The 22,784-nt window shown below is 46.8% G+C and overlaps 9 protein-coding genes across 9 annotated transcripts; 3 read left to right on the top strand and 6 right to left on the bottom strand.

The window, feature by feature from the left end:
• Positions 1 to 585: 585 nt before the first annotated feature.
• On the bottom strand, positions 586 to 1,104 carry LY89DRAFT_672020 (uncharacterized protein; the record flags this gene model as incomplete). Its single annotated transcript, XM_018213251.1, has 2 exons — positions 586 to 604; positions 809 to 1,104. 2 exons carry the CDS (start codon positions 1,102 to 1,104, stop codon positions 586 to 588), a joined length of 315 nt encoding a protein of 104 aa, XP_018068085.1.
• A 2,359-nt stretch (positions 1,105 to 3,463) lies between these two features.
• LY89DRAFT_590372 (uncharacterized protein) lies at positions 3,464 to 7,409 on the bottom strand (the record flags this gene model as incomplete). The annotated part of the gene is made up of 8 exons (XM_018209588.1): positions 3,464 to 4,085; positions 4,132 to 4,189; positions 4,235 to 4,563; positions 4,617 to 4,724; positions 4,772 to 5,405; positions 5,464 to 6,140; positions 6,192 to 6,636; positions 6,689 to 7,409. 8 exons carry the CDS (start codon positions 7,407 to 7,409, stop codon positions 3,464 to 3,466), a joined length of 3,594 nt encoding a protein of 1,197 aa, XP_018068084.1.
• Positions 7,410 to 8,874: 1,465 nt separating this feature from the next.
• On the bottom strand, positions 8,875 to 9,456 carry LY89DRAFT_687110 (uncharacterized protein). Its single transcript, XM_018215427.1, has one exon. The coding sequence runs from the start codon at positions 9,290 to 9,292 to the stop codon at positions 9,017 to 9,019; it is 276 nt and encodes a 91-aa protein (XP_018068083.1). The 5' UTR covers positions 9,293 to 9,456; the 3' UTR covers positions 8,875 to 9,016.
• An 828-nt stretch (positions 9,457 to 10,284) lies between these two features.
• Positions 10,285 to 11,512, top strand: LY89DRAFT_687109 (nitrilase). The gene has a single exon (XM_018215426.1). The coding sequence runs from the start codon at positions 10,377 to 10,379 to the stop codon at positions 11,469 to 11,471; it is 1,095 nt and encodes a 364-aa protein (XP_018068082.1). The 5' UTR covers positions 10,285 to 10,376; the 3' UTR covers positions 11,472 to 11,512.
• A 595-nt stretch (positions 11,513 to 12,107) lies between these two features.
• On the top strand, positions 12,108 to 13,413 carry LY89DRAFT_146137 (molybdopterin binding oxidoreductase). The gene has a single exon (XM_018205355.1). It carries the CDS (start codon positions 12,199 to 12,201, stop codon positions 13,249 to 13,251), a length of 1,053 nt encoding a protein of 350 aa, XP_018068081.1. The 5' UTR covers positions 12,108 to 12,198; the 3' UTR covers positions 13,252 to 13,413.
• On the top strand, positions 13,414 to 14,848 carry LY89DRAFT_146138 (glycoside hydrolase). The gene is made up of 2 exons (XM_018205356.1): positions 13,414 to 14,007; positions 14,063 to 14,848. Exons 1-2 carry the CDS (start codon positions 13,576 to 13,578, stop codon positions 14,672 to 14,674), a joined length of 1,044 nt encoding a protein of 347 aa, XP_018068080.1. The 5' UTR covers positions 13,414 to 13,575; the 3' UTR covers positions 14,675 to 14,848.
• Positions 14,849 to 15,021: 173 nt separating this feature from the next.
• On the bottom strand, positions 15,022 to 16,565 carry LY89DRAFT_590787 (MFS general substrate transporter; the record flags this gene model as incomplete). The annotated part of the gene is made up of 3 exons (XM_018209613.1): positions 15,022 to 15,846; positions 15,902 to 16,358; positions 16,408 to 16,565. 3 exons carry the CDS (start codon positions 16,563 to 16,565, stop codon positions 15,022 to 15,024), a joined length of 1,440 nt encoding a protein of 479 aa, XP_018068079.1.
• Positions 16,566 to 17,348: 783 nt separating this feature from the next.
• On the bottom strand, positions 17,349 to 18,776 carry LY89DRAFT_590797 (HAD-superfamily hydrolase; the record flags this gene model as incomplete). The annotated part of the gene is given in 3 exon segments (XM_018209616.1): positions 17,349 to 18,142; positions 18,157 to 18,485; positions 18,538 to 18,776. 3 exon segments carry the CDS (start codon positions 18,774 to 18,776, stop codon positions 17,349 to 17,351), a joined length of 1,362 nt encoding a protein of 453 aa, XP_018068078.1.
• An 865-nt stretch (positions 18,777 to 19,641) lies between these two features.
• Positions 19,642 to 21,071, bottom strand: LY89DRAFT_687106 (uncharacterized protein). The gene has a single exon (XM_018215425.1). The coding sequence runs from the start codon at positions 20,703 to 20,705 to the stop codon at positions 19,836 to 19,838; it is 870 nt and encodes a 289-aa protein (XP_018068077.1). The 5' UTR covers positions 20,706 to 21,071; the 3' UTR covers positions 19,642 to 19,835.
• Between the last annotated feature and the right edge of the window lie 1,713 nt (positions 21,072 to 22,784).

Genomic DNA, 22,784 nt, shown 5'->3' with positions numbered 1-22,784 from the left:
GGCACGACCTGTTGAAATTGTAAACAAGAAGCATTATTATTTGCATCGATACTCGAGCTTGCCTCGAATGCCATCTTGGTAGACTTGAACGGAAGTATAGCATTTCACGATGCAGAAGGAACGAAAATGTGCGGTGAACAGCCTGGCTAAGACATAAGGCGTATATAGAAAGACTATTTAGGAAACGAAAGACACGACTAGTGAATTCTTCTACCGAGGCTGGTCCATTTTTTCCACACGTGGTTTCTATGTGGCTGCAAAAAGAGAACTTTAGAGTCCAATTTCAGGAAGACTTCACCCAAAATGAAAGACATTCAACCGTCGTCAGATAATGTGGCCCCGAGGCTCCAGGCTTCCAACACTGCGGAGAAACATCAACGAGTAAAAGCATCAGATACGTATGGCCCTCATAGTTTCCTAGGTCATCTCAGTGGTGGCAGTGCCATTCGAAGAGCCTCAATGTTCCACCCCAGCTCTTGAATTTGGTCTCGGTAGCACCACGAATACCTCCTCATGAAGTTTTCGCTTAACGTTGTGTATGAACGAAAGAACGAACATTTGATGGATTGCTGTTCAACTGGAGGGCTAGTCTAAACCAATCATACTATGCGATGGAGTATAGCATTGCATAATTACTTCTCGATGGTCCGTCAAGTAACATAAAACTTTTGAACACTCATAATACATTTACAACCTAGTCCGAACGAGCAAGTACCCCGAATTACACCACACCAACACAAACACCACCAAACTCGAAGAAAACACCACTTGCGCCCCCCTTCCCCCCACATCTTGACTTCCAACTCACAACCCCTCAGCCATCTGCTCATCCAACCTCGTCGTCACACTGCTCCTCGTCTTCCTCACCTCCGGAATATCCACCACAACAGGAGTCTCCTCCGCTGCAGCAAGCCCGCCCTTCCTCGCAATCTCCTGCACCTCTTCTGTTGGGCGATTGGCGAAGTTGCCTGGATTGCCGCTGACGACTGGCTCTTCTTCGACGACGCCGTGAGCAGCGAGACCGCCTTTGTGGGCTATCTCGCGCACTTCTTCGGTGGGGCGGTTGGCGAAGTTGCCTGGGTTGGTGGAGATGGTGGTTGCCATTGTGAATGTTTGGAAAATAACGAGTAGAGGTGAAGATTTGTATTGAGGTGATTGTGTTGAAGTCGGGTGTTTTGATAGTGAGATTTTTGAAAGAAGAAAAAAAGTTTCGGACGTGAAAAAAGAGGCTGATTTATATCCCATCTGCAACCCAAGATAACATCTTGAGCCTACTCTGATGTCATAACCACCTACCGTGAGCTCCTCAGATGCCCCATCGAAAGCAGGATTACGATCATCGCCTCGGAGTCAGAAATGACGAACAGGACAGGGAACGCAGTAACCGATACGATATCTGCTGTTCCTTATGAAACACTTTTATAACCAATAACGACGAATTTAGAGTTTGATATAGTAGTGCAGTAAGACGAGAAATGATTGGACTTTGAAAAGTTGCAGGCAGATATCTACCTAGAACACATGTGAAAACGCGAGAAGAGATCGACGATCATTCATGCTTCATCCACCCTATGACATACCCATCAACAAAAGGCACCTATTCACTCACCGGCAAAAGCTCAGAATCCTGTTCATCAATCCCTCGTAAGGCTGCGAGCGCGTCGGGGGAAACGCGTCGTGCGTCATATGTAAACAGAGAGGGTGTGCGTTGGCGGCGTCTGTGCAGAGATGATCCCTGGTTACTCCACAGGGGCTTCGCTTAAGATCGGCAGTATAGGGGTATTGAGTATCGCGAACCATAGACAGGCAGGTTTTGATGATCTTTAAGGAAATTATGTTTTATGCGTTCGATTATGGTGACTGGAGTTGGGGATGTTTCTTGGTTTGCGAACAGTAGCATCAAAAAGGATGGTTATCAATTATACGAAACTCACTTTGAATTATAAGGTTGTCCAGCAAGTCCTGGGACATTCTGGTTTTCTGGCATCTTGACCTCATTGTGTGATGCCAACATTAAATTTCACATTCTTCGTATGTAAAAGTATTACGGAACTCCTGTTGGAATGCAATGACGCTCTGTCCACCGCCCATGATCCGAGCCCAAAAAAGATGTGCCTGTCCCACAAGGTATCATACACGCATAGTTCAAAGAAATCAAGCACCGTAAAGATCCTCCTCTTCCTCATCCTCCACCCTCGCTCTATAGGCTCTATACCCACGGTCCCTCTCACCCCCAACACTCCCATCATCCCACACCATCGGAATTCCATACAAGTCATCCACCGCGACCATCTTCTTTCTAAACATCTCTCTGGCTGCTTCTCTCTTCTTCAGAAACTCATCATTAGCATTAATCCTGTCCTGAATCGATAATCTCGAAATCAATCCATCAAGCGGCGATGCTGATGGTAAAGAATCCCTTCTCGTGTCAGGCTCATTGTCAGAATCTGGTTCATCGATTCTGATAGTTGGAGACTTGACCGAGGGTCTCTGGGCATCTCGCTCGACTGCTGCGCGAACTTGGTTGTAATCGAATGTGTCGGCACGTACCGGTGCTTCTAGTGGTGGGGAAGGTTGAGCGGATAAAGGTAAGTCGTATGATAGGTGATCGAGAGGATTGGGTCGACCTGGCCGCTCGATATCAACTGGAGGGAACCAAGTTGCCGGTGGTTCGTCCGGATAGGGAGGTTCATATGGGCGGTAAGGAGTACCGGGTTCAGGAATTCCCACAGGAGGAGGAGATCCTGCTGAGAGTGGAGACTGGGCAGGTAGATCTCTGGAATAATTGCTCGTTGGTAGTTCAACTAGATACGCCATATCTGAGGCTGGCAGCTCGACTGGTGATCTTATTGAGTTCGATAGAGACCTGTAGGATGATGACTGAGTCTCGCCCAATTCCGGTATGCCGACTGGAGGAGCTTGGCCCACAACGTAGTCTGATGAGCCGTAGCCAGAAAGTGACTTCATTCTGCGGAGGCCAGCAGGGGGGACTTGCGAGGACTGGATCCATTTCTTTCGTTCAGCTACTTTGTCTGTTGTTCGATCTCGCCATCGATTGTTTCCGTCGCTTATGGATTTCGATACTGTGAAACATGTCAGAAATAATACGGCATATGAAGAAGACGACGTACGGGTCAAGGTGTCATCCTCCTGTAATCTCCTCGGAAAACCACTAATCGGGTATTCCTCGCCGTGTTTCAGAACCAGTATAAACTCAGTCACAGCAACAAGACTGGGCATCTTGATCTCAACTAATCCCATGCGCCACTGTGACTTGTACATCAAGTCCGAGATAGCATCTGGTGGCATGTACATCATCTGTGAATTTTGCGGTGTTGCGCGGTCTCGCACGATAAAATATAATCCATCCGAGTCTGGACTTTCTGCGAAACGATGTAGTACTCGACCAAAGGCTGCCATTGCTGATTTCGGAAGGCGACACCTGATCATTCCTATATCGCAATCAATATGAGGCAATTATAAGAAGTTTTCGCAGCTTCTTACCTTTGAACAAGAATGTTCCATCAGGAAGTCGGGTCAGGGGTACCGTCTTCTCAAAGTAGAACGCTGTAGCAAGTAATCGAAGTGCTGCCCTAGTAATTGCCAAGTCGCCTGTCATATGTTTCCGAATGATGCTCTGAAGACTCTTGAATTGATTCACATCATCCAATGCAGGCAGTTCTTCCAGTATTTCAGGATTGATACGCTGATATCGATGCCTTTCTGTTTCTGGAAGGCCAAGTTCTTCTATGAATTCCTTCCAACTCTTTTCGGCAGCAAGACTGGATCTTATTTGGTCCATGGCCGCGCTTGCAGAAGAAGATGACTTGGATTGACCAAATAGGCCGCCGATGATGGAAGACTTCTCGATTAGTGTCTTTCTTGATTTTCGGTTGTATGCAGTGCCAATGGATAGAAGGAAGTCGGGAAGGCTCTTTGACTCATTTGGCCAGAGAGTTTTGCGTTCCATGTCGGCGATTTGGATAGGATTGCTGTGATGCAGTGAGGCGTCTGAATATACTTGGCCTGTTGGCTCGTGCGAGTATGACTTGAAGATCTTAGGCGTTGCACAAGCTGCTCGTGCTCTGTATCGCGTTAGTCGGGATGGCTTGAGAGAAGACTCGTACTTACGCCTCCCAGATCCTCAACTCAGATGCAGCATTTTCAGGTCTCTGAAAGTTGTATGGCACTGCAATCTTAGCTTTATATAAATGTGACAGATGTCGGTACTTACGTTTGTCAATCCGAGCTCGATTATAGTTGGTGAGCAGCGAGATGGAGCTCGACGTCGTCGCTGTCACACCGACTTTGATCCTCGAATTCGAACGCCGGAATCCACCAAACAAGTAGTCATTCTTTGAATATGCTTGCTTCAAGGCGTCTTCGAGAGGTGGGATCTCGTATTTGCTCCGATGAACACTTTCCATGATCATGCTGTAGCCAGGAATATTGCTGCCGAAGCGACGTGCAAATGATTTGCTGCATATTTGGTGGAATTCATTGATGCACTGCTCAACGGACCAGTCCATCGACACTAGGCCGAGTGCGACTAAGCCTCCAGTACTATGCAAGTATCAGCTTCTCTGCAATGTTAAGATCGGAATTGGGATAAATACCTTGTGCCCACGATTAGATCAAAGAAGTCTTGGATCCGCATTTGATTGCCCCATGTCTGCTCAATGAGGCGAAGAATCTCCAATGCAACAATGGCTCGAATTCCGCCACTAATTTTGTTAGCATAGGTTTGAATGTAGAAGACAGCTAAACGTACCCATCCAGAGTGAGTATCCTAACACCAGCGGCTTCAGGCTTGAGAAATATCTTCCAAGAACGAAACGTAGTATCGAGATGCATTGGACAAGAGCTGATCTCAATCGCATCTCTCTCTTGCGTACCATAAGCACTCAGACATGGCGTGCATAATATGTGACCGCAAGGTAGTGCATGTTGAGGGGGACTCATCAGACACGAGAAACAAGTCGAATGGCTGACCAAGCTCTTATTCCTCACATCGTCGATGTGCTTATAGAAGTGCAACATGACACTGTCTCGATGGAGCTGTGCTGCGATCTTCTCCTCTGGCAGCGAGTCTTCCATGATCCGTACACGAAGTTTAGCAAGCAATTTTTCCAGAGCCTCAAAAACCAGATAGCGGAACTTCTCTTGGTAGGACTCTGCAGTGAATCGCGATTGGTAGGAACCGACTGCAATCACTTTACCATCCTTGTTTTGGTGTCCCTTGGATCCGTGACCACTTCGTACATTGACGCACTTTCCGACAGAGACATCATTTCTCCTAGAACCCATCAGAAGGACAAACTCGCAGGGCCAGTAGCGATCACAGAAATCTTCGAGAGCATTGTCGCAATGTACGACATATTCTGGAAAAATCATGTTCGCCAATCCTGTTTTGTACTTTTGTCAGTCTTCTCCATGAAAGTTGATGGCATAGTTGGACCGTACCTCTAGTTTTGCTTCTCGTTGAGTCCAGCATAATACATGAAGCAACCATGAAGCTCAATTCGTAGAAGATCTGCTCCCCATTAAGATTATTACCACACGCCTCCATAATATTGACAGCAAGCTTTAGCATATTTCCCGCGAAGTCTGACGGGATAGGATTGTACACAAAAGAAGCCTGGACGAAATCAAAAGCTCGATCAAGATTCTTGGAGAAATGGTCAAACGCAAATTGAAGATATGGCTGAAGTTCTTTGGCGTCCAAAAGCATCCGAAGCTCTCTCTTTCGTTTCTTTGAATGATCCGAAGCAGCAGCAATTTCCTGGTAGAGTTGCTCGAGTTGGGTTTGCATTAGGTTCGGGCGACCGATGCCTGGTATACGCACCACCTTCACACTAGCATAGTAAGAAAGGAGTAAGTCTTCGACCGTTTCAATCCTCTTTCCTCGAGATCGCCATGTTTGGGCATGTTTCTTGCACTTGACGTTCATGTGAATACTGTCCTTGACAGCGTTCATCAACCATTCAGTTGCATGCACCGGATTCCATTGTTCGGCATCGATACTTAACTCAGAAGCATTAAGCACAAGTATGGCATGAGGTAAAACGGGCTGATTGGAAGACATTTCCAATGCAGCGTCAGCCCAGTCGACGAGCCTTTCAATCACGTTTTCGATTACTCTGTTGATAGTTAGTATCACATGAGAAGGTTTTGCAAACAATGCCTCTTACCGAGGATTCTTCAAGACGAACACCACCACATCTGAAAAGGTATATAGTAACCTGGGATATAATTGAGTCACAGCGAACTCCCTGGTTTGCTTCTCTGGAGTATCGGCCCAAAGAATTTCTCTCTCGGTCGAATGAGGCATGTTCTGGGTTAGTCTATCGAGAGCAGAGCTCGTTCGCTGATGCTTAGGACCAGTGCCATGGAGTCGCTTCATCATCGTAGATCTTGCTCCTTTCGGCTCCCGCTCTCCACCAGCAAGTCCTTCACAGTCGGCGTATAGAATCGGACCTTCTGATAAGAATGTCCTAGGGTCAACGTAGAGATGGACGTCTCCACTAGTCGGGACATCTTGATGTCGAATCGAGCCAACGACAGGTGTTTGATGCGTCGGTTTGCCCTTCTCGTTGAGCTCAATCAAGACCTTGATCAAAGTACTCTTTCCAGCTCCTATGATCTCAATTCAGTACCACAAATTTCGCCGACAGTAACGATTACTTACCAGTCTCACCAACAAAAGACACCAACCCGGGAAAGCGATGGCCAGGCCGTGGTCCCAGAGACTTCGTAATCTCATTAATAATATCCGAATACCTCCCATAATCACAGAAGATAGAATCCCCAGCCTCATCTTTGACAACACCAAACCAGGTAGTATCCTGATCGCTTCCAAAAAGTTCATCTTGCTCTTGGTCACTTGGAGCAGCTTCCAATGTAGCGCGAAGTCTGTGCGCTACTCTTTGATCTGTTTTCTCGTGCGGTACCCCGCCCGGACCAGTTTTCCCACTCTTATGAGGCCCTACTCGATCCCAGCATCTGGCGCAATATGCTATGTCGCATACATTGCAGTAATAGCAGATCTCATGATAGTCGTCACACTGTTCACATCTATGTTTCTCTATCTCGATTTCTGGTTCCGGTTCTGGCTGCGGTTCTGGCTCTGGTTCAGCTTCCGGTTGAGGCTCAGGTTCTGGTATAGTCTCTGGTTCGGGGTCTGGCTCTGGTGGCTCTGGCTCGTCAGGAGGTGGAATGAACTCTTTGGGAGGGTCGAAATATTCCTCTCGTCTTGGTGGCGGACTAAAAGGCTCAAACACAGAACTCGGAGCAGGTGATCGTGGTTCGTCTCTCGGATGGCGCTTGACATACAGCACAACAGGAGCACCGTCTCCTTTCGTCTCCAGCTGAGCCAAACTCCACTCATAGTTTTGATCACTCTCCCTCATCGCCAACCTACGCATGAATTCCGAGATTTGTTCTTGCTGATCCGCGTGTAATCTTTCTCTGATCTCCTCTACCGATTCCCAGTTGGAGAAACTTAAATTTTCGACTTTCTCCAGGACTTCTTCGGATGTGAGACGCATGATCGTGACTTGGATATCAACGATTGGCCCATTGTCCCTCCTTCGCTGATTCTCTTGCTTCGTAATTATGAAAGCTCGATACAGAACTGGTCCGTGGATCCCCATTCCCACCGTCACGGCGCTCGAGTTCGTAGAGCTGCTACTCTCATACCCTCCTCTGTTCGCATTGTAGCTCGTCGACCTGGTGCTATCATCCAAATTGTAGCTCGTCGCCCGATTCCCATGATGCGTACTCCTACTCGAGCTATATGCCGTGGGGGGAGGTCTGCTGCTATACGCAATCGCGCTGTAGGGATCAGAAGGGACCCGTCTCGAATACGCATGTTCCTCTTTGGTCCCTCGATTATACGACCCCGTCACCTTCCCATAGCCACCCACGTTCTCACTTCCTCTATCTTCTATCACTGGCGCATCTTCTAATGCCCACGTCGATCGATTCGAGATATCGCTGGCGCCGCTATACTGCACACACCATCATTAGCTACCGCTCCTCTATCACCTCTGCGACAAAACTCACATTCTCAGCAAGAGGTTGGAACCTATAATCATCGCTCGAATTCCACTCCTTATAGTCGCCCTGCGGCGCAATGCCTCCCCTCCCAACCGCACGGTAAAAGTCACTCGGCGCAGAACCATTCGAGCTCGAGGACTCGGAGCCGTACGGTCGCTGTCCCCTCTTCGACCTCGCCATCGACCTTCTCAGCCCCTGCCCCGCCGGATTGTCGGCCATTCTATCGCATCAGCAACCAATCAAACCTGCACCACTGTACCGTAAGACAGAACGATTTGTCGTTGAGATAAGATTATAAAGAACGGATAGGATTGGATTCCGACACAGAGGAACGGAGATGCAGTACAGTATGCACTATCGAGCTGGTGGGATACAGTAGCGGCTGGAGGCTGAAAACCCACCTTCTAGACCCAGCCTTACCCATAACACTCACCTTCTTAACCCCGATCACGCGACGACGAGATAAGACAAGCCAAGAGCTTCATCTTTGCCTCTGCACCAATTGCAGGTCGGTGTGTGTTGAGAGATCTGCCTTGATTCGGGGACAGCGACAGAAAATGACCAGCGGTGGCGGACGGGACATTCGACACTTGTTTTAGCCCCCACTTGTGGTGCTTCGGGACGAACCTCACTCCCGCGGTCCAGAACAAACCGACACACGTACCAAGGAACTTGAATTCTCCTCCGATTTTCACAGGAAACAACCAAATCATCGTACTGCAAGTACTTACAGTCTCTGGGCTTTAGCTCCTGCTCATTCTCCTTAACCAATTTTCTGAATAAATCAGGCGTAGAGGATTTATATATACCTAAATACACAACCAATTTTTTTGGGGCATGTCGCTGTTGCACTCATTGTGATTAGCTTTGCCTTTCAGTCGCCAAAACCACCACTTATTGCGATGTTTAAACAGGTACAATCTAGAAAGCATCAAACGTTCAATGGCTTCCTCCCTTCCTAAAAGAGAGCCCTTTGACTTTGGATTCTAACTCGCTCAGCCAATTCCTCTTCTGGCCTATCTTCCAGAATCTTGAAAAGGCGACGTCTAAGATATATCGTACTGTAGACAAGAATTATGCATATGACGATCACAATTAGTATAGTGAAGGAAACAGCGAAGCCCACAGGCCATGGTGGGATTGTGTCGACATCGTAGCATACCGTCGGGAAGGATGGTGCAGCGGATTTCGTAGCCGACATCGAAGTTGCAATTTTGGTGGTTGTGGAAGCCATTGCTGATGGGACGACCATCTTGCGTGGGATACTTAGGTACTGAAGTGTTTGCAGCGGGGCGGTCGGTATCGATGTGAGCGAGAAGAGGTGTTCGAGATTCAAGGAGTACGCTGATGGATTTATCTCATTTCGGTTCGAAGAGGATGGATTGGGTGTTGTGAAATTGTGAAGGGAAAATGGAAAGAATTGGGACAGCATTCTTTAAATCTGGACGGTGTGCGAATTCTAGCTTTCTCAGCGGAACGGGCCGCCACGTTAGATTCGGCATGACGCAGTTCTACCTCTCAAATATCACTGGATTTGATCAGAAATAAGGATAAATTGTTCCCAGAAGTGGATAAATACCGACTAGCTGGTGAAGGATTCTCCTGAGCCTAGAATGCCAGAAAAAGGACTTAGCGGAACCCTCGCTAAGCGTAACGACAACGTATATCTATTCTATTAAGTTAGCACATGCATCCCATCCTGTACGGTAACAATTGGAATTGAAGATGGTATTAACCCAGAGTTTGGGCGATGATACAAAGGCTCCAAGTCACCAAAATGCATTAAGATTTCAAGGATGAAGTGGTGCAAGAACGACGTGTAATTATTCCTCTTTATTTCGAAAACCCCACCTTTCCTACTTAGATTGTCCTCCGAGCTCTAGAAGAATACCCTAAAAGTTTTACAGTGTCGTAACGTAAGAGTTGGAATAAAAGACACTATTGTTCGAGACTTACTTTGTGGGAGACTACCAAGGGCTAAGTCCAATTGTGAGTGAAGAATTGAGGGACGAGGCTGTATGTAGGACCTGAAGTACAACCTGATTTCCAATCTATATCGAAGAATGCCTTCTTACTCCCCACAAACTCTGGAATAATATTATTCTGAATGCCGATCTTAACGGTGCCCCTATCTCTAAGATGTGTGCGGCTAAAACTTAGCGAACGGAGCCAACTGTGTTCCTCGGTAAGCATTCAACGTCGGCTCTCCTCTCCAACATATCCACCCTAATTTCCAGAAACCCAGTGTAGTCTAATCTAATTGAGTCTACTATCTATATACTGCGTTTCAGCGTCTACTGGGCCCCCATTAGACAAAGATGGCTTCACGCCTTCTCGCAGCTGCGTGTCACGTGTCTCCCATCCCATTCTCCGCTGTAAAGACGACAGAGAAATGCATACAATTTATCAACCACGCGGCTTCCAACTCTGCCAACCTAATTGTCTTCCCAGAGTCATACATACCAGCATTTCCAGTCTGGAGCTCGATATTGGCTCCTACCCAGAATCATGCTTTCTTCGAGCTCATGGTGAAGGAGTCGATCTATGCGGATGGTGAAGAACTCGGCGCCCTCCGAGAAGCAGCGAAGAAGAATCGAGTCATGGTTAGTATTGGAATATCTGAGAAAGTAAGAGGAAGACATGGGACTTTGTTCAATTCCAACATTATTATTGGTGAAGATGGAGAAGTGAAGGTGCATCATAGAAAGCTGATGCCAACCTGGTTCGAGAAATTGACGTGGGCGCCTGGCGATGGTCATGGCTTGAGAATCGCAGAGCTCGGACTGGGAAATGGGAAAGCGAGGGTAGGAGCATTGATATGTGGCGAGAATACAAATCCACTTGCGCGGTACAGCATGATGGCACAGGGAGAGCAGGTTCATATCTCGACTTGGCCTGCTGTTTGGCCAAGTGTCATTCCAAAGCCCATCCGAGAGCCAGATATTAAAACTTCAGATGCAGAAGAGCATAAGATCGGCAGCGCCGAGAAGAGGACGAACTACGATAACATCGCCGCAAATAGAACAAGAGCTGCAGCTCATTGTTTTGAGGGGAAGTGTTTCGGCATCTTGTGTGCCGGACACCTGGATACTGCCAACATTCAAAGTATCTCGGAAAGATCAGGAGACCCGAATTATGTAACGAAGGTGTTGGAAGCAGCTCCAAGAGCAGCTACGATGTTTCTTGGCCCGACGGGAGCAGCACTTCCGGCATACGTCGTTGATCCAAGCAACGGCGAGAAGCAGGATAGAGAATTCCTGCAGTTGGAAGAAGATGTACTATACTCTGAATTGGATCTGGAGAGATGTATAGAGGGCAAGCAGTATCATGATGTTGTTGGAGGGTATCAAAGATTTGACGTATTCGATTTGAAGGTTGATAGGTCCAGAAAAGATCCTATCACTTTCATTTAGCACATCAAGGGAACTTGAATGTCAGTCAAAGTAAAGCGAGACATGTCTAGATACCCTTAAGGATGGTGATGATCTCGATAATGGTCTTGTTCCGTGCTGCTCATCGTTGATTGATCTGTTCACTTTCGACTCTAGCTTGTTGTTCCCAAACAGTCGACGCTAAGCTACCAGCTATATAGATTTAAATAAGCGAAAGTCATTTCATAATAAGCCAGCTCGTTTGGTTTAATGGTTAACTTAGCACTAACATTTAGGTCGGGTCCGCAATTGACGGTAAACTAAAATGAGCTCGACATCGCAGCTCCCCAGCAGTGGGTTACACTGGTCCGGAACAGACCAAGACAAAAAATACGTATACGCTCGAAATCAAAAACCCATTAAGTTGGGTATCTTTGACCAGTGCACCACGCTTAAAAGACAGCGTGCTGCGCTGGTAAAAGTTTTGTCAATTCCAGCAATAAAGATTTTTTTTTGGCTGCTCATCATCATCATCGCCAACCTAAGTGCCTTGCGGAAGGAGATAAAATCTCTTCCTTGGGACATTTATAACTATGGCCTTAAATCCTTTTGAAGTTCCCTCTCACACTTTTTGTCCCAGGGTTGTAACTTTATTTGTATCTTCGAGTTAGGATAAGCGAGGGGTAAAGGGAAACTGCTAAACGCTTATTTAAACACCCCTCAACTTCTTCTATACTTCTATCTCCCACAGCAATTATTCGATGTCAACATGAGCGCTGGAATTGAGGCCATTAAGCAGCATGAAATCAAGGATGAAGATCGAGAGCGCAAGGCCTGTCTTGGCCTTGACCCCGCAGGATTTTATATCCGACATCCGCCTCCCCCGCACGAGCTCACATCATTCATCACCCCAGATTCTCAGCTCTTTCACACAATCCACATGGGAGGTGCTATAGTCGATCTCGACAGCTACAAAATCGTCGTTGATGGTCTAGTTAAGAATCCTCTACAATTCTCTTTGTTGGAATTGAAGCAGTTCCCAAGCAAAACCATCACAGCGTTCCATGAATGCTATGGAAGTCCACTGAACCCACCCACTACGAACGTATGGCGAATTGGAAATGTCAAATGGACTGGCGTCCCTCTTAAATGTATCCTCGAACTAGCACAGCCGTTTCCGGAAGCGAAATTTGTTTGGTCTGATGGACTTGACTATGGTTCATTCGGGGGCGTTACAACAGATCGATACCAGAAAGATCTTCCGATTGAAAAAGCTATGTCTGATGAGGTTTTGTTAGCTTATGAAATGAACGGAAGCCCTCTGAGCAGAAAAAGAGGTGGACCTGTAAGGTTGATTGCCCCAGGATGGTTCGGGACAAATATGACGAAGTGGATTTGCAGAATATCTTTGCAAGCTGAACGGGCAGGAGGGCCTTTCACCACAAAGTTTTACAACGAAGTTCATTCCAGTGGAAATCGAGAGGAAATTAGACCAGTTTGGGATGTTGAACCGAATTCGATGATAGTGAATCCAGCAGATGGAGCAAAACTCCAAACAAACGAAGTGGAGGTTTGGGGCTGGGCGTGGAGTGCGGATGGAATCGTGGAGGTCGAAGTTAGTCTTGACGAGGGAACTACGTTCTCGAATGCAGAAATCGAGGCTCGTAAAGAGTTTAGCTGGCAGAGATTCCAGTACTCCGCAACTTTCCCCTCGGGGTCTCATTCTTTGATGGCACGTGCCACATCGACATCAGGTGCCCAGCAACCTGTATCCGGGCGACGAAACCATGTACACATCGCACATTTCACCGTCGAACAGTGAGTTCATAATGACAACGAGAGGCAATGGAAACTTTTTCGCTAAGAAAAGGGGAAGGGGAAGTGTCAGGGGTCGACGAGCCGAGCCGGTAAAATGGAGCCATGCCGAGTCGAATTGAGGCTATTCGGAAATTTTTATGCTTCCAAAAGCCCTTATCTGATACCACGTCATGCGGACAGATATGACAGATTGTGATTTCGGCATTTTTCAGACCTTCCCAACAACCTCACTTCTCGAGCGCATATGCACCAACTCACACCGTCGATGCGCTCGAGACGTCGCTGGATCTACGAGGACTCACATCTCTGATCTGATGGCCATTCCAACATGAAGGGTTTCCTTGTTCTAGCTCTGCTCTTCCAGCTGGTTGCGTCTTCACTACACTCCAACTTCGATTCATATCCCGAAGTCTGGCGAAAAATCATCATAAACAAGCTCGCAGGATATCACAAGCCCTTCGACCCTGTGCCACGACTGGTCACATATGTTCAGACATTCGAGGATAAGCAGGGGAAACATGTCTCGTTATTGCCATTGTTATGGCATGACGTGAAGGTTACACATGTCATCCTTGCGTCTGTTCATTTGCACGACAGGCCGGGAGAGATTCGATTGAACGACCATTCTTTTGATTGGGATGAGTACAGTAGGACTTGGCAGGAAGTGAAAGCGTTACAAAACCATGGAGTAAAGGTAATGGCGATGCTTGGTGGAGCTGCGGCTGGGACGTTCAAACATCTCAATGGCAGTGAAGAGGAGGTACTTCGCCTTACATACCCCACCGCTTCAAACACAAGACACTGACAGATACTAGTTCTACAGCTACTACCATCCTCTCAAGAAGCTCTTGATCGAACATCAGCTCGACGGCCTAGACCTCAACATCGAAGAATCTGTCCCTTTAGCAGTCCCTATCCGCCTTCTAAATGCTTTACACCGAGACATGGGCCCGCACTTTATCCTTACAATGTCACCCATCGCATCAGCCTTGTTGTCCCCAGCCAACACAGACCAGAACCTCTCAGGCTTCTCTTATTTCGACCTCGATGCCTTCGCCACCATCCCCGGCTCCGAAACAAAGCTGATATCCTGGTACAACGCACAATTCTACGGGAACTTTCCTCGAGGTCCCCCATTGTACGAACAAGTTATGGAAGCCGGGTGGCCGGCCGAGAGGATTGTAATGGGAGTTTTGGACTCGCCGGATGATGGGCCACCGAATGGGTTTCTGCTGATGCGGGATTTGAGGATGAGGATTGCGGCTCTGAAGCGGAAGTGGAGGGACTTTGGTGGGGTGGCAGGGTGGGAATATTTTGATGGAGGGACCGGAGATGGAGTCGTGGATAAGCCCTGGGACTGGTTGCTGGGAGTTGGGTATGAGCTGTTTGGGAGGGATGATGATCATTCGAAGAAAGATGAGCTGTGAGCATACTTACCATGAAATAAAGCTATGTGGGAATAGTATTTATGATTTGAGCCCAGATGTAGAGACGATATTGCGTAATTAGTAACATTTGCTTTAAGGTCTTCAGGCCGGTTCGATAGCTAAGCGCATTCAGCGCGTTTCGCGTGTTTCGCGCAATTCGCGCGATATGCTGACTTGGAGTTTGAGTTTTTCCTCTGCCCAGTTCCTATTTTCTAAATCGTCCACTACAATCCTCGTTAGTGTTTGAGAAGATATAGAGCGAGCTTCTGTGAGGATTTCAAGTTCAGATACAACGATGTCGATTTGGATGTCTTTTTATTAGCGGGCTTTGAATTTCCTCAACCATTTCAAAGATTCATCTGAAATCTCGGACTTTTCCTAATCCTCTCCCCAAACTTCATGAACCCCAACACCAATGGCACACAGAGCAGCACAATGCCCGCCAACAGTGTATTGCCCCATCCCAACCCCAATGCATCATACATCCCCGGCCCCGCCAACGGTAACAATGCTCCTCCTAGACTCCTCAACACCGTATTCGCCGCATTTGCACTGGCAGCATACTCCGTAAATGCATCAACCAGATACGCACTCACAGGCAAAAAGCTCGTGATGACACCAGCACCAATGACCACCTGTCCCAAGATTGGCACAATCCACTGACTCGCATACTCGGCGCTCCATCCATACCACAATAGTCCAAGTGCTGTCAAGCTAACACCTACGAGTAGAGGTGGAAGCCGAAACTCGGGCTTCATCTCTCCGTTTTTGGCTAGGTGTTTAAGCATTCGGTCAGAGAGAACCCCAAACGCGATGACGCCGAACAGTTGCCCGATACCGAGACCGAGGTATGTAAGTCCGACGTTGGATTTGCTGATGTGAAAATTAGTCTCGAAGACTGTGGTAATGGTAGTAAACAGGAGGTAAATGACGCCGTAGATTATAGCATTCAAGACCGAGAGGCCCAGGATTAGTGGGGAGAAGACGAGCATTTTGGTGGGACGGATGATGGAGGTGAGGAAGTGTTGGCGGGGAGAGCGGATGGATTTGAGCGCTGATTGGAGATTTTGGTTTCCTGTGGATTTCCTGAGACGACTTGCGCGGCGTTCGAGGATTGTTGGCGGGTAAGTTTCGCGTTGGAGGAGGAGGCTGAGGATGAACACTGCTCCTGTCTGTAGACGCCTTTAGCTAAATTCAAATCTATATGGGAGAGATAGGATGCCTCACCACAATAATTAGAAACCAAAAGTCCCACCTCCACCCCAAAGACTCGGACAAATAACCTCCAGCAATCGGACCAATTGTCGGTCCAAGCAAAATTGGCAAGGTCCAAATCGCCATGATCTTCCCCCTCTCCTCTTGTCGATACATATCCGCAATGCTACCTGGCCCTAGCGTCAATGGTCCTGCCCCCGCCATACCAGTCAAGATCCGAAACACAATCAGCATCGGAAAATTCGTAGACTTGGCGCACGCAACATTGAACAGAATAAACAGGATGATACTACCATGGTAGATTGGAAGCCGACCATACATCTCGCTTAGTGGGGCCAGGAAGAGGGGACCGAATGCATAGCCGAGCAAGTATATTGAGACGACCAGTGTTCCTATAGTTGCGTTGCCAGAGTGAAATTCTTGAATGACCATGTCTACGCTTGGTGCGAACATCGAAGACGCGAATGGACTGGGATTTGTCAGTCGCGAAGTGAGTATGGGAAGCCAGACAGACGTACGTAAGTAGGGTTAAGGTTGCCAGTAGCAGAATAGTCGTCCATTTCTTCCTTGCAGGCCAATTAAGAGCCATGTCGGGGTCATTGGGTCCATTCCACGTGACAATGTTGGATTCTTCATTCTTTCCTTGTTCTTGTGGCTGTATAACGGCGTTTGGCATCCGCTTTTCGAGATCGCTGCCACTGATTTCCGTCGAGACCTCATCTTCCTGCCTTTTATTTTTTGGTGCTGATGGTACTGCGAACTCCAATTCTTGGTCTGGTGCGAACTGAGGGGTTGCCTCGAATCGGTTCTTGGACTCCATTTTCAGCTGCCGCCAGATCTACCACTATACATATCAACAAGAGCTGGACTTCGAACACTACTCGAAACTTCTGAAGAGACAGAGACAATTGGTCTGTAAGTCATATATGTCAATGGACCCGCCGAGTTTTGTTTTTACTTGCCAGAACGAAACAAGAAGGAAAGGATGCCAACCATTCCTAGCAATCACTTATATTCTAAGCCTTCGGGCTCGGGCCCGCATCCTTAAAGGTGGGGTGTGGGCCGGAAATGATGCGAAAAAATCCACCTCTCCACTAATTTGCTAGTGGGGCTCTATTGAACAAGAAGCAGATGCAGCTTGCTTATGCGGTAAAGACACTTACTCCTAGTTGCGGCAGATGGAGGCGGGAAAAGACAATCCACACAATAACAGTGGAGCGAGACCTTGAAAAATGAAGAATTGTTGAAATTGCGACATAGCTTGGTACACAATCGAACATATCCGAACGAAATTGGACATTGGAATCAATATCTCGCATGGCGGAGAATTGGCTTCGCAATGGAGGTCTCTAACTATCCCACCGTCTATGGTATCTTTGGTCCATTCTAGACTTAATTTATCGTCGTGATGGTGACCGGTCTATATAATATGACGGCACGAGAAGATGTGTACTGGTCTCTAGGCAATGCTCCCTTTCCACCCTTCTGATTTCAATGCCCATGTCACAGCCTCAAGGACATCATCAACGATGACTCCTGGCGCATATTTTGGTTTTGTGCCTCTTCTAAACACACCAGTCTCGACCAAACAACTGGTCCATTCTATTCCAAGAGGGCTCTTGAAATCGTTCGCACCTCGGATATCGCTCTCTGGGTTGTCCCCTACCATAAAAACCCGCTGTAGTTTGCCGAATTGTTTCTTCGTTGCACCATTACCGCTAAGTAGCTGAGTGCGATGGTTGTTGAGGACACTCTCTGCGTAGCTGTAGGTCTCGGGATATGGTTTACCAATTACCGTTCGCTTGAGATCTGCTCCGCTGGTCGTTGCGTCCCAAACACCTTGCAAGGAAGCTTGGAAGCCGCCTTGGCCTAATCGTGGCATGTGGTAACTAGCTGCCCAGAATAGATCCGGGTTCGAGAAGTAAAGCTTTGGCTGTCCGTCCTGTTGCCAACCATCATTCGGAAGAGAGGCGTCCCCATTTTTGTCTGAGTAGGTTCCCAGTATTCCATCTTTAGATAACAACAGGTCAAGTATAATCTGTGAGTCGAGGGCCCAGTCTCGAGGGTCGCTGAAGACAAATATGGCATCAATCTTGAGGGACTTGGCAGGGTCTGCGAAGTCGACAGGACGAGGTAATGGTTTGTGAATCTTCTGATAATAGTCCGTGAAGACTTGACTGAAAGGCCAAACCGTAGGATTTGCCATAAGAATGTCGCCAGGAATTATAACATTCTTGAAGCCGTACCTGCGTACTTAGCACCGTCACAGTCTACCAAGTCTTGGGGAACTGACCTCTCAGCCACTCTCCGGCATTGGTCACCATCTCCACCCGTAACCAATATTGTCTTATCCTTCAGAGCATGAATCGTGTCGGAGCCCTCGACCAATTGCTTAAATGGGGTATGAGATTGAACAAAGTTCTCCTCCGAGAGGGGCACGCCCAGCTTGTCTGTCAACTCTGCCACCCGCGCGCTTTCGTGCTTCCCGCCACCATTAGTCAATAGAATGAATGGTATATTGTGCCTGTGGAGGTATTTCAGGGCTTTCGCAGCTCCAGGTATGGGGGTAGAGGATCGCAGGAGCACGCCATCAATACTGGATGCGTTGTATCAGTATGGGCACCATTGGTTTGTAGGAGAAAGCTTACTCAAAAGCGAAGGCAAAGCTAGGTGGTCCGTTAGTTGTAGAAGCAGGAATACTGTATGGTCGGCTGGTGGGCTGTTGTGAAGTGCGAGGCCGAGACTGTGAATGGGGTTGAATGTGTAAAGCTTGAGCAGCGGGAACTATCTTAGAGACGTCATGGCGGATCGGATTGCGTGCGCAACGGGCAGAGAAAGAACGAGAACGACAAGAACTCCATCTGAGGGTAGTTGTCCATGGCCGCATTGTGAAAGGGGAATGGAGCTTGAAAGGAGGGAGCTGGAGCTTCAGAGGCAAAGCCCGATCAATTGGCACTAGCGGCCGCGTGAATATTTCTTCATATTTTCTGAAGAGGAGAGAACTTACGTTGCTTTAAAGTTCCCAGTTGCTAACGGACTTTAGATCTTTGTTTCTACTTTCTGAAAAGAGGAGAGCCCTTTCACTGCTTGAGAATGTTTAATTGCTGACAGACTTTGGATTATCCTTCGTTGTTTCCAAAGAAAAAAAGAATTTATGCTGCTTAAAAGTATTCAATGCGGACAAACTTTGGACCTTTCTTTACTTTCTTAAAGAGAAAAGCATCTGTACAGCTCAAAAGTATTTAAAATAGTTACAGACTTTAAATGTTTCTTTATTTTTTCTAAACAGAAAAATTTACGTTGCTTGAAAGTATTCAATTACAGACATACTTTGAATCTTAACGCAAGAGAACTTATAATACTTGAAAGTATTCATTTACAGACAGACTTTGAACTTTGATGCCAAAACTTTTAAAAAAGAAGAGAACTTATAGTATTTGAAAGTATTCAATTACAGACAGACTTTAAAGTTTACGTAAATTTCTTAAAAAAGAAAATAACTATAGTGTTTGAAAGTATTCAATTATGGACAGACTTTGAATTTTACGCAAAAACTTTCAAAAAAGAAAAGAATTTATAGTACTTGAAAGTGTTCAGGTTCTGACAAAGTTTGAATCTTTACACAAAAAGTTTTAAAATTGGAAAGAACTTATGCTGCTTTAAAGTATTCAGTTGCTGCTGGACTTTGCATCTTTGTTCAAATTTAGTTCACATTCACATTTTTGGGAAGTCCAAGTATGGAAAATCATCGTTTTTTTTTGTGCTATCATAAAGTCCATTGCTAGGCCACACTTTCTTGTTTTTCAATGTCGCGACTTGTCGGGTTTTCCCCCTCACATTTCCTCATCCATCATGTCCTCATCCATCACCAGTGCATCCCGCGCGTGTACCCCACAAACACCACCGCTCTTCACCGGACGCGTGCACTCCTTCCCATTGTTCTGCATCATACCACAAAGTGCAGCATTCTTGCGTTCCTCCTTAGCAACCCGCCTCGCCGGTGACACACCATGAGAGTCTCCTGGTTCTCCATGTGGAGGAGGCTTTGCCGAATGATACAAGGAAGCCTTGTGAAGGTCCGACCACGTTTCCCTGTCCGCTGGACTGAAGTCCAGCGCATCACGACAGCTTGGATGGACGGTGCGACCATGAGCCCGGTCGTATCATCGATCATCGAGTACTTGCTGACCCACTGTGCCGGATTTCCTGTCTTGCTCATGTACTCGTATGCTTCCGTAATTCCGATTCTTTCCTCCATAAGCTTCCTCTCTGCTCGAATCGCGGACAGCATTTGCCATTGCAGATGGTTGAGCAAGGAACCATGTCCATTCAAGGTGCGGGTGACGGAACGGGCGGTCATTCCGTCGCGGACTCTGTGCATGGCTGAACCTGGGTAGACGACCGCAGCAAGTCGGAAATCTCCAGCCCCCTCCGGTAGTGCTGGGTATGTGATACCTGGGAATGGCTGGCATCGGAATGGCGAGTCTTCTGGTATGCCTGCTGGGTATGGACCAAGGCCGCTACCAGTGTGCGGGAAGACGCCCGAGAATGCAATGGCTGTGAATGGCTCGGCGGTCATCGTCAGTCGAAAGTTGGTGAGGGAAAATCTTCCTGGAAACCATCCTGAAGGCACATTGTGAAGTGCGAACATGACGGAAGGGCACGCCCGGTCATCGCTGCGGTCATCGTGTATCTCGCCTCTTCCCTTAAGAGATTCGATTGATGTCAGGTTGATTGGTGTAAAGTTGATCTGAATAGAGGAGAACGACTTGTTGTTCTCGCTACCACAACACAACCATCCTTCTCCAGCCCACATCTTCTTATGTGCTTCCGTATATGCGCCCGGAATTCCCTCTAAAAATCATTTGTGCAGCACTGGCTAGGAGTTCCGTGCTTCGGTGGATGCGTGGATCGTCGAGCTTTGACAATTTCGAGACGTGCAAACTGCCAGGACGGTTGTTCGGTTCCACCATGAACCCAAATGTGTATACCAGCCCCTTTTTTGCTTTATGGGCCGGACCTGCAGCGTTTTCGAGGAATTCTTGCATGTTTGTCTGCACCAAGATGTCGCGAGCTTCGACTGCCTTGTCCCATGCACCAGCATTCTTGATGTCATGAGGGGTGACTTTCTTCGCAATGAATAGTTCCATTGGCTATTCAAAGCATTAGTATACATTTTTGATGGAGATCCGGCAACCAAAAGTCCCGTTGGCTGAGCTAAAGCACATCTTTCATGGAATGCACAGATCTTGGATACAGATGAACATAAAACAAGGGCAGAACTTCACATACCTTTTTGCGACCCGCAGAAGCATGGGCATAAACTGGAAGCCATCATCCAAGTCGTGATATCTCTCTGCCTCAATCACGTCCCTGGGGAGCCTATGGGGAGTATGGAAGATTTGCGGCAATGTAGACTTGAGGCCTCTATCTAGTCTCCGACCAGGGAGCTTGCCATCTTCTTCGAGGATCCAGCCGTGCTCTACTCGACTGACTTTGTACATCGCATCATCTGCGCTTGTATTCGGGCCGCTTGAGGTTGTATAGGGGCTGTCTGCAACTGTATTCGCCCCGCCTGTAGCTGTATGCGCCCTGCTTGAAGTCGGACTAGGGCCGCTTGCAGCTGTATTAGGGTCGCTTGAGGTTAGGCTAGGGCCGCTTGTGTTTACAATTCGCTCTGCCATGGCTGATATGCGATGCGGATAAATGAAGTCGAGTAAAAGTAGTTGCGGAGATGTATGTTGATGTACTCAAGAAGTTGTTATGAAGCCTAGTAGAGGTGGTTGCGGAGATGTATGTTGATGTATTCAAGAAGATGTTGGATTTTTTTGTTGTTATGAAGTTAAGTAGAGGTGAAAGCGGAGATGTTTTTGGATGGAGGATTGCGAACAGTGCTCGTTTATATAGACCTGTGTAGGAGTACTTGCACGCTACTTTCAAGTGTGAATTTATTTGCTTGCCTAAAACGTTTCTAATCCTTCTAGTGCTTTCCTTTTCCAGAATATTTCAGAACCGTGAATAAGTACGCAAGCCGATAACAGCTGATATCTTTTCAGTGCTTTCCTTTTCCAAAATATTTCAGAACCATAAATAAGTACGCAAGCCGATGACGGTTGATATCTTTTCAGTGCTTTCTTTTTCCAAAATATTTCAGAACTTTGTATAAGTGCACTATTCGATAACGGCTGAGATTTTTTCAGTACTTTCTATTTCTAAAGTAATGCAAAATTGTGAATACAGACACTAGCCAATGAGAGCTGAAGACTTCTTAGTACTTTTCCTATCTAAATGATTCAAGACTGTAGATACTTACACTAGCAAGAACGACTCAAATCTTTTTAATATTGTCCTAGTCCAACACGATTCACGTTTCTGTGGACATTATATATATACAAAAAGTTCTGTAATAAAAATCTAGCTTACACTATTTTGAACTATAAATAACTACACTAAGGTCTTTTTGATTATTTTCTGGTCTAAAACGATTCACTCTGTGGATTTTGTGATTATAAAAATAGTTCTGTATCGAAGAACTTTTTTACGCCATTTAAAAGCGTAAATGCTTACATTTGTTAAAGCGTTGAAATCGATCCAGATCTTTCCAGTACTTTCTCAATCTAACACGATTCACGTCTTTGTGGACTTTGTGGTTATAGAAATAGTTCTGTATTAAAAACCTTTCTCACGCTACTTGACACCGTGAATACTTACACTGGCTAAAGCGATCCAGGTCTTTTTAGTACTTTCCCAATCCAACACGATTCACGTGTTTCTGGACGTTGTACTTATATAGATGGTCCTGTATAGGACAAGCAGGCCACTTGGAATTGTTAATACTTATGCTATCCAAAACGATCCAAGTATTGTCGGTAGCTAATTGACCGATAACAATTGA

The sequence above is a fragment of the Mollisia scopiformis genome (assembly GCF_001500285.1).
Source record: "Mollisia scopiformis unplaced genomic scaffold LY89scaffold_18, whole genome shotgun sequence".
Lineage (NCBI taxonomy): Eukaryota > Fungi > Ascomycota > Leotiomycetes > Helotiales > Mollisiaceae > Mollisia > Mollisia scopiformis.
Note: the sequence above shows the minus strand (reverse complement) of the source record. Positions and strands in the feature narration are given on the sequence as shown.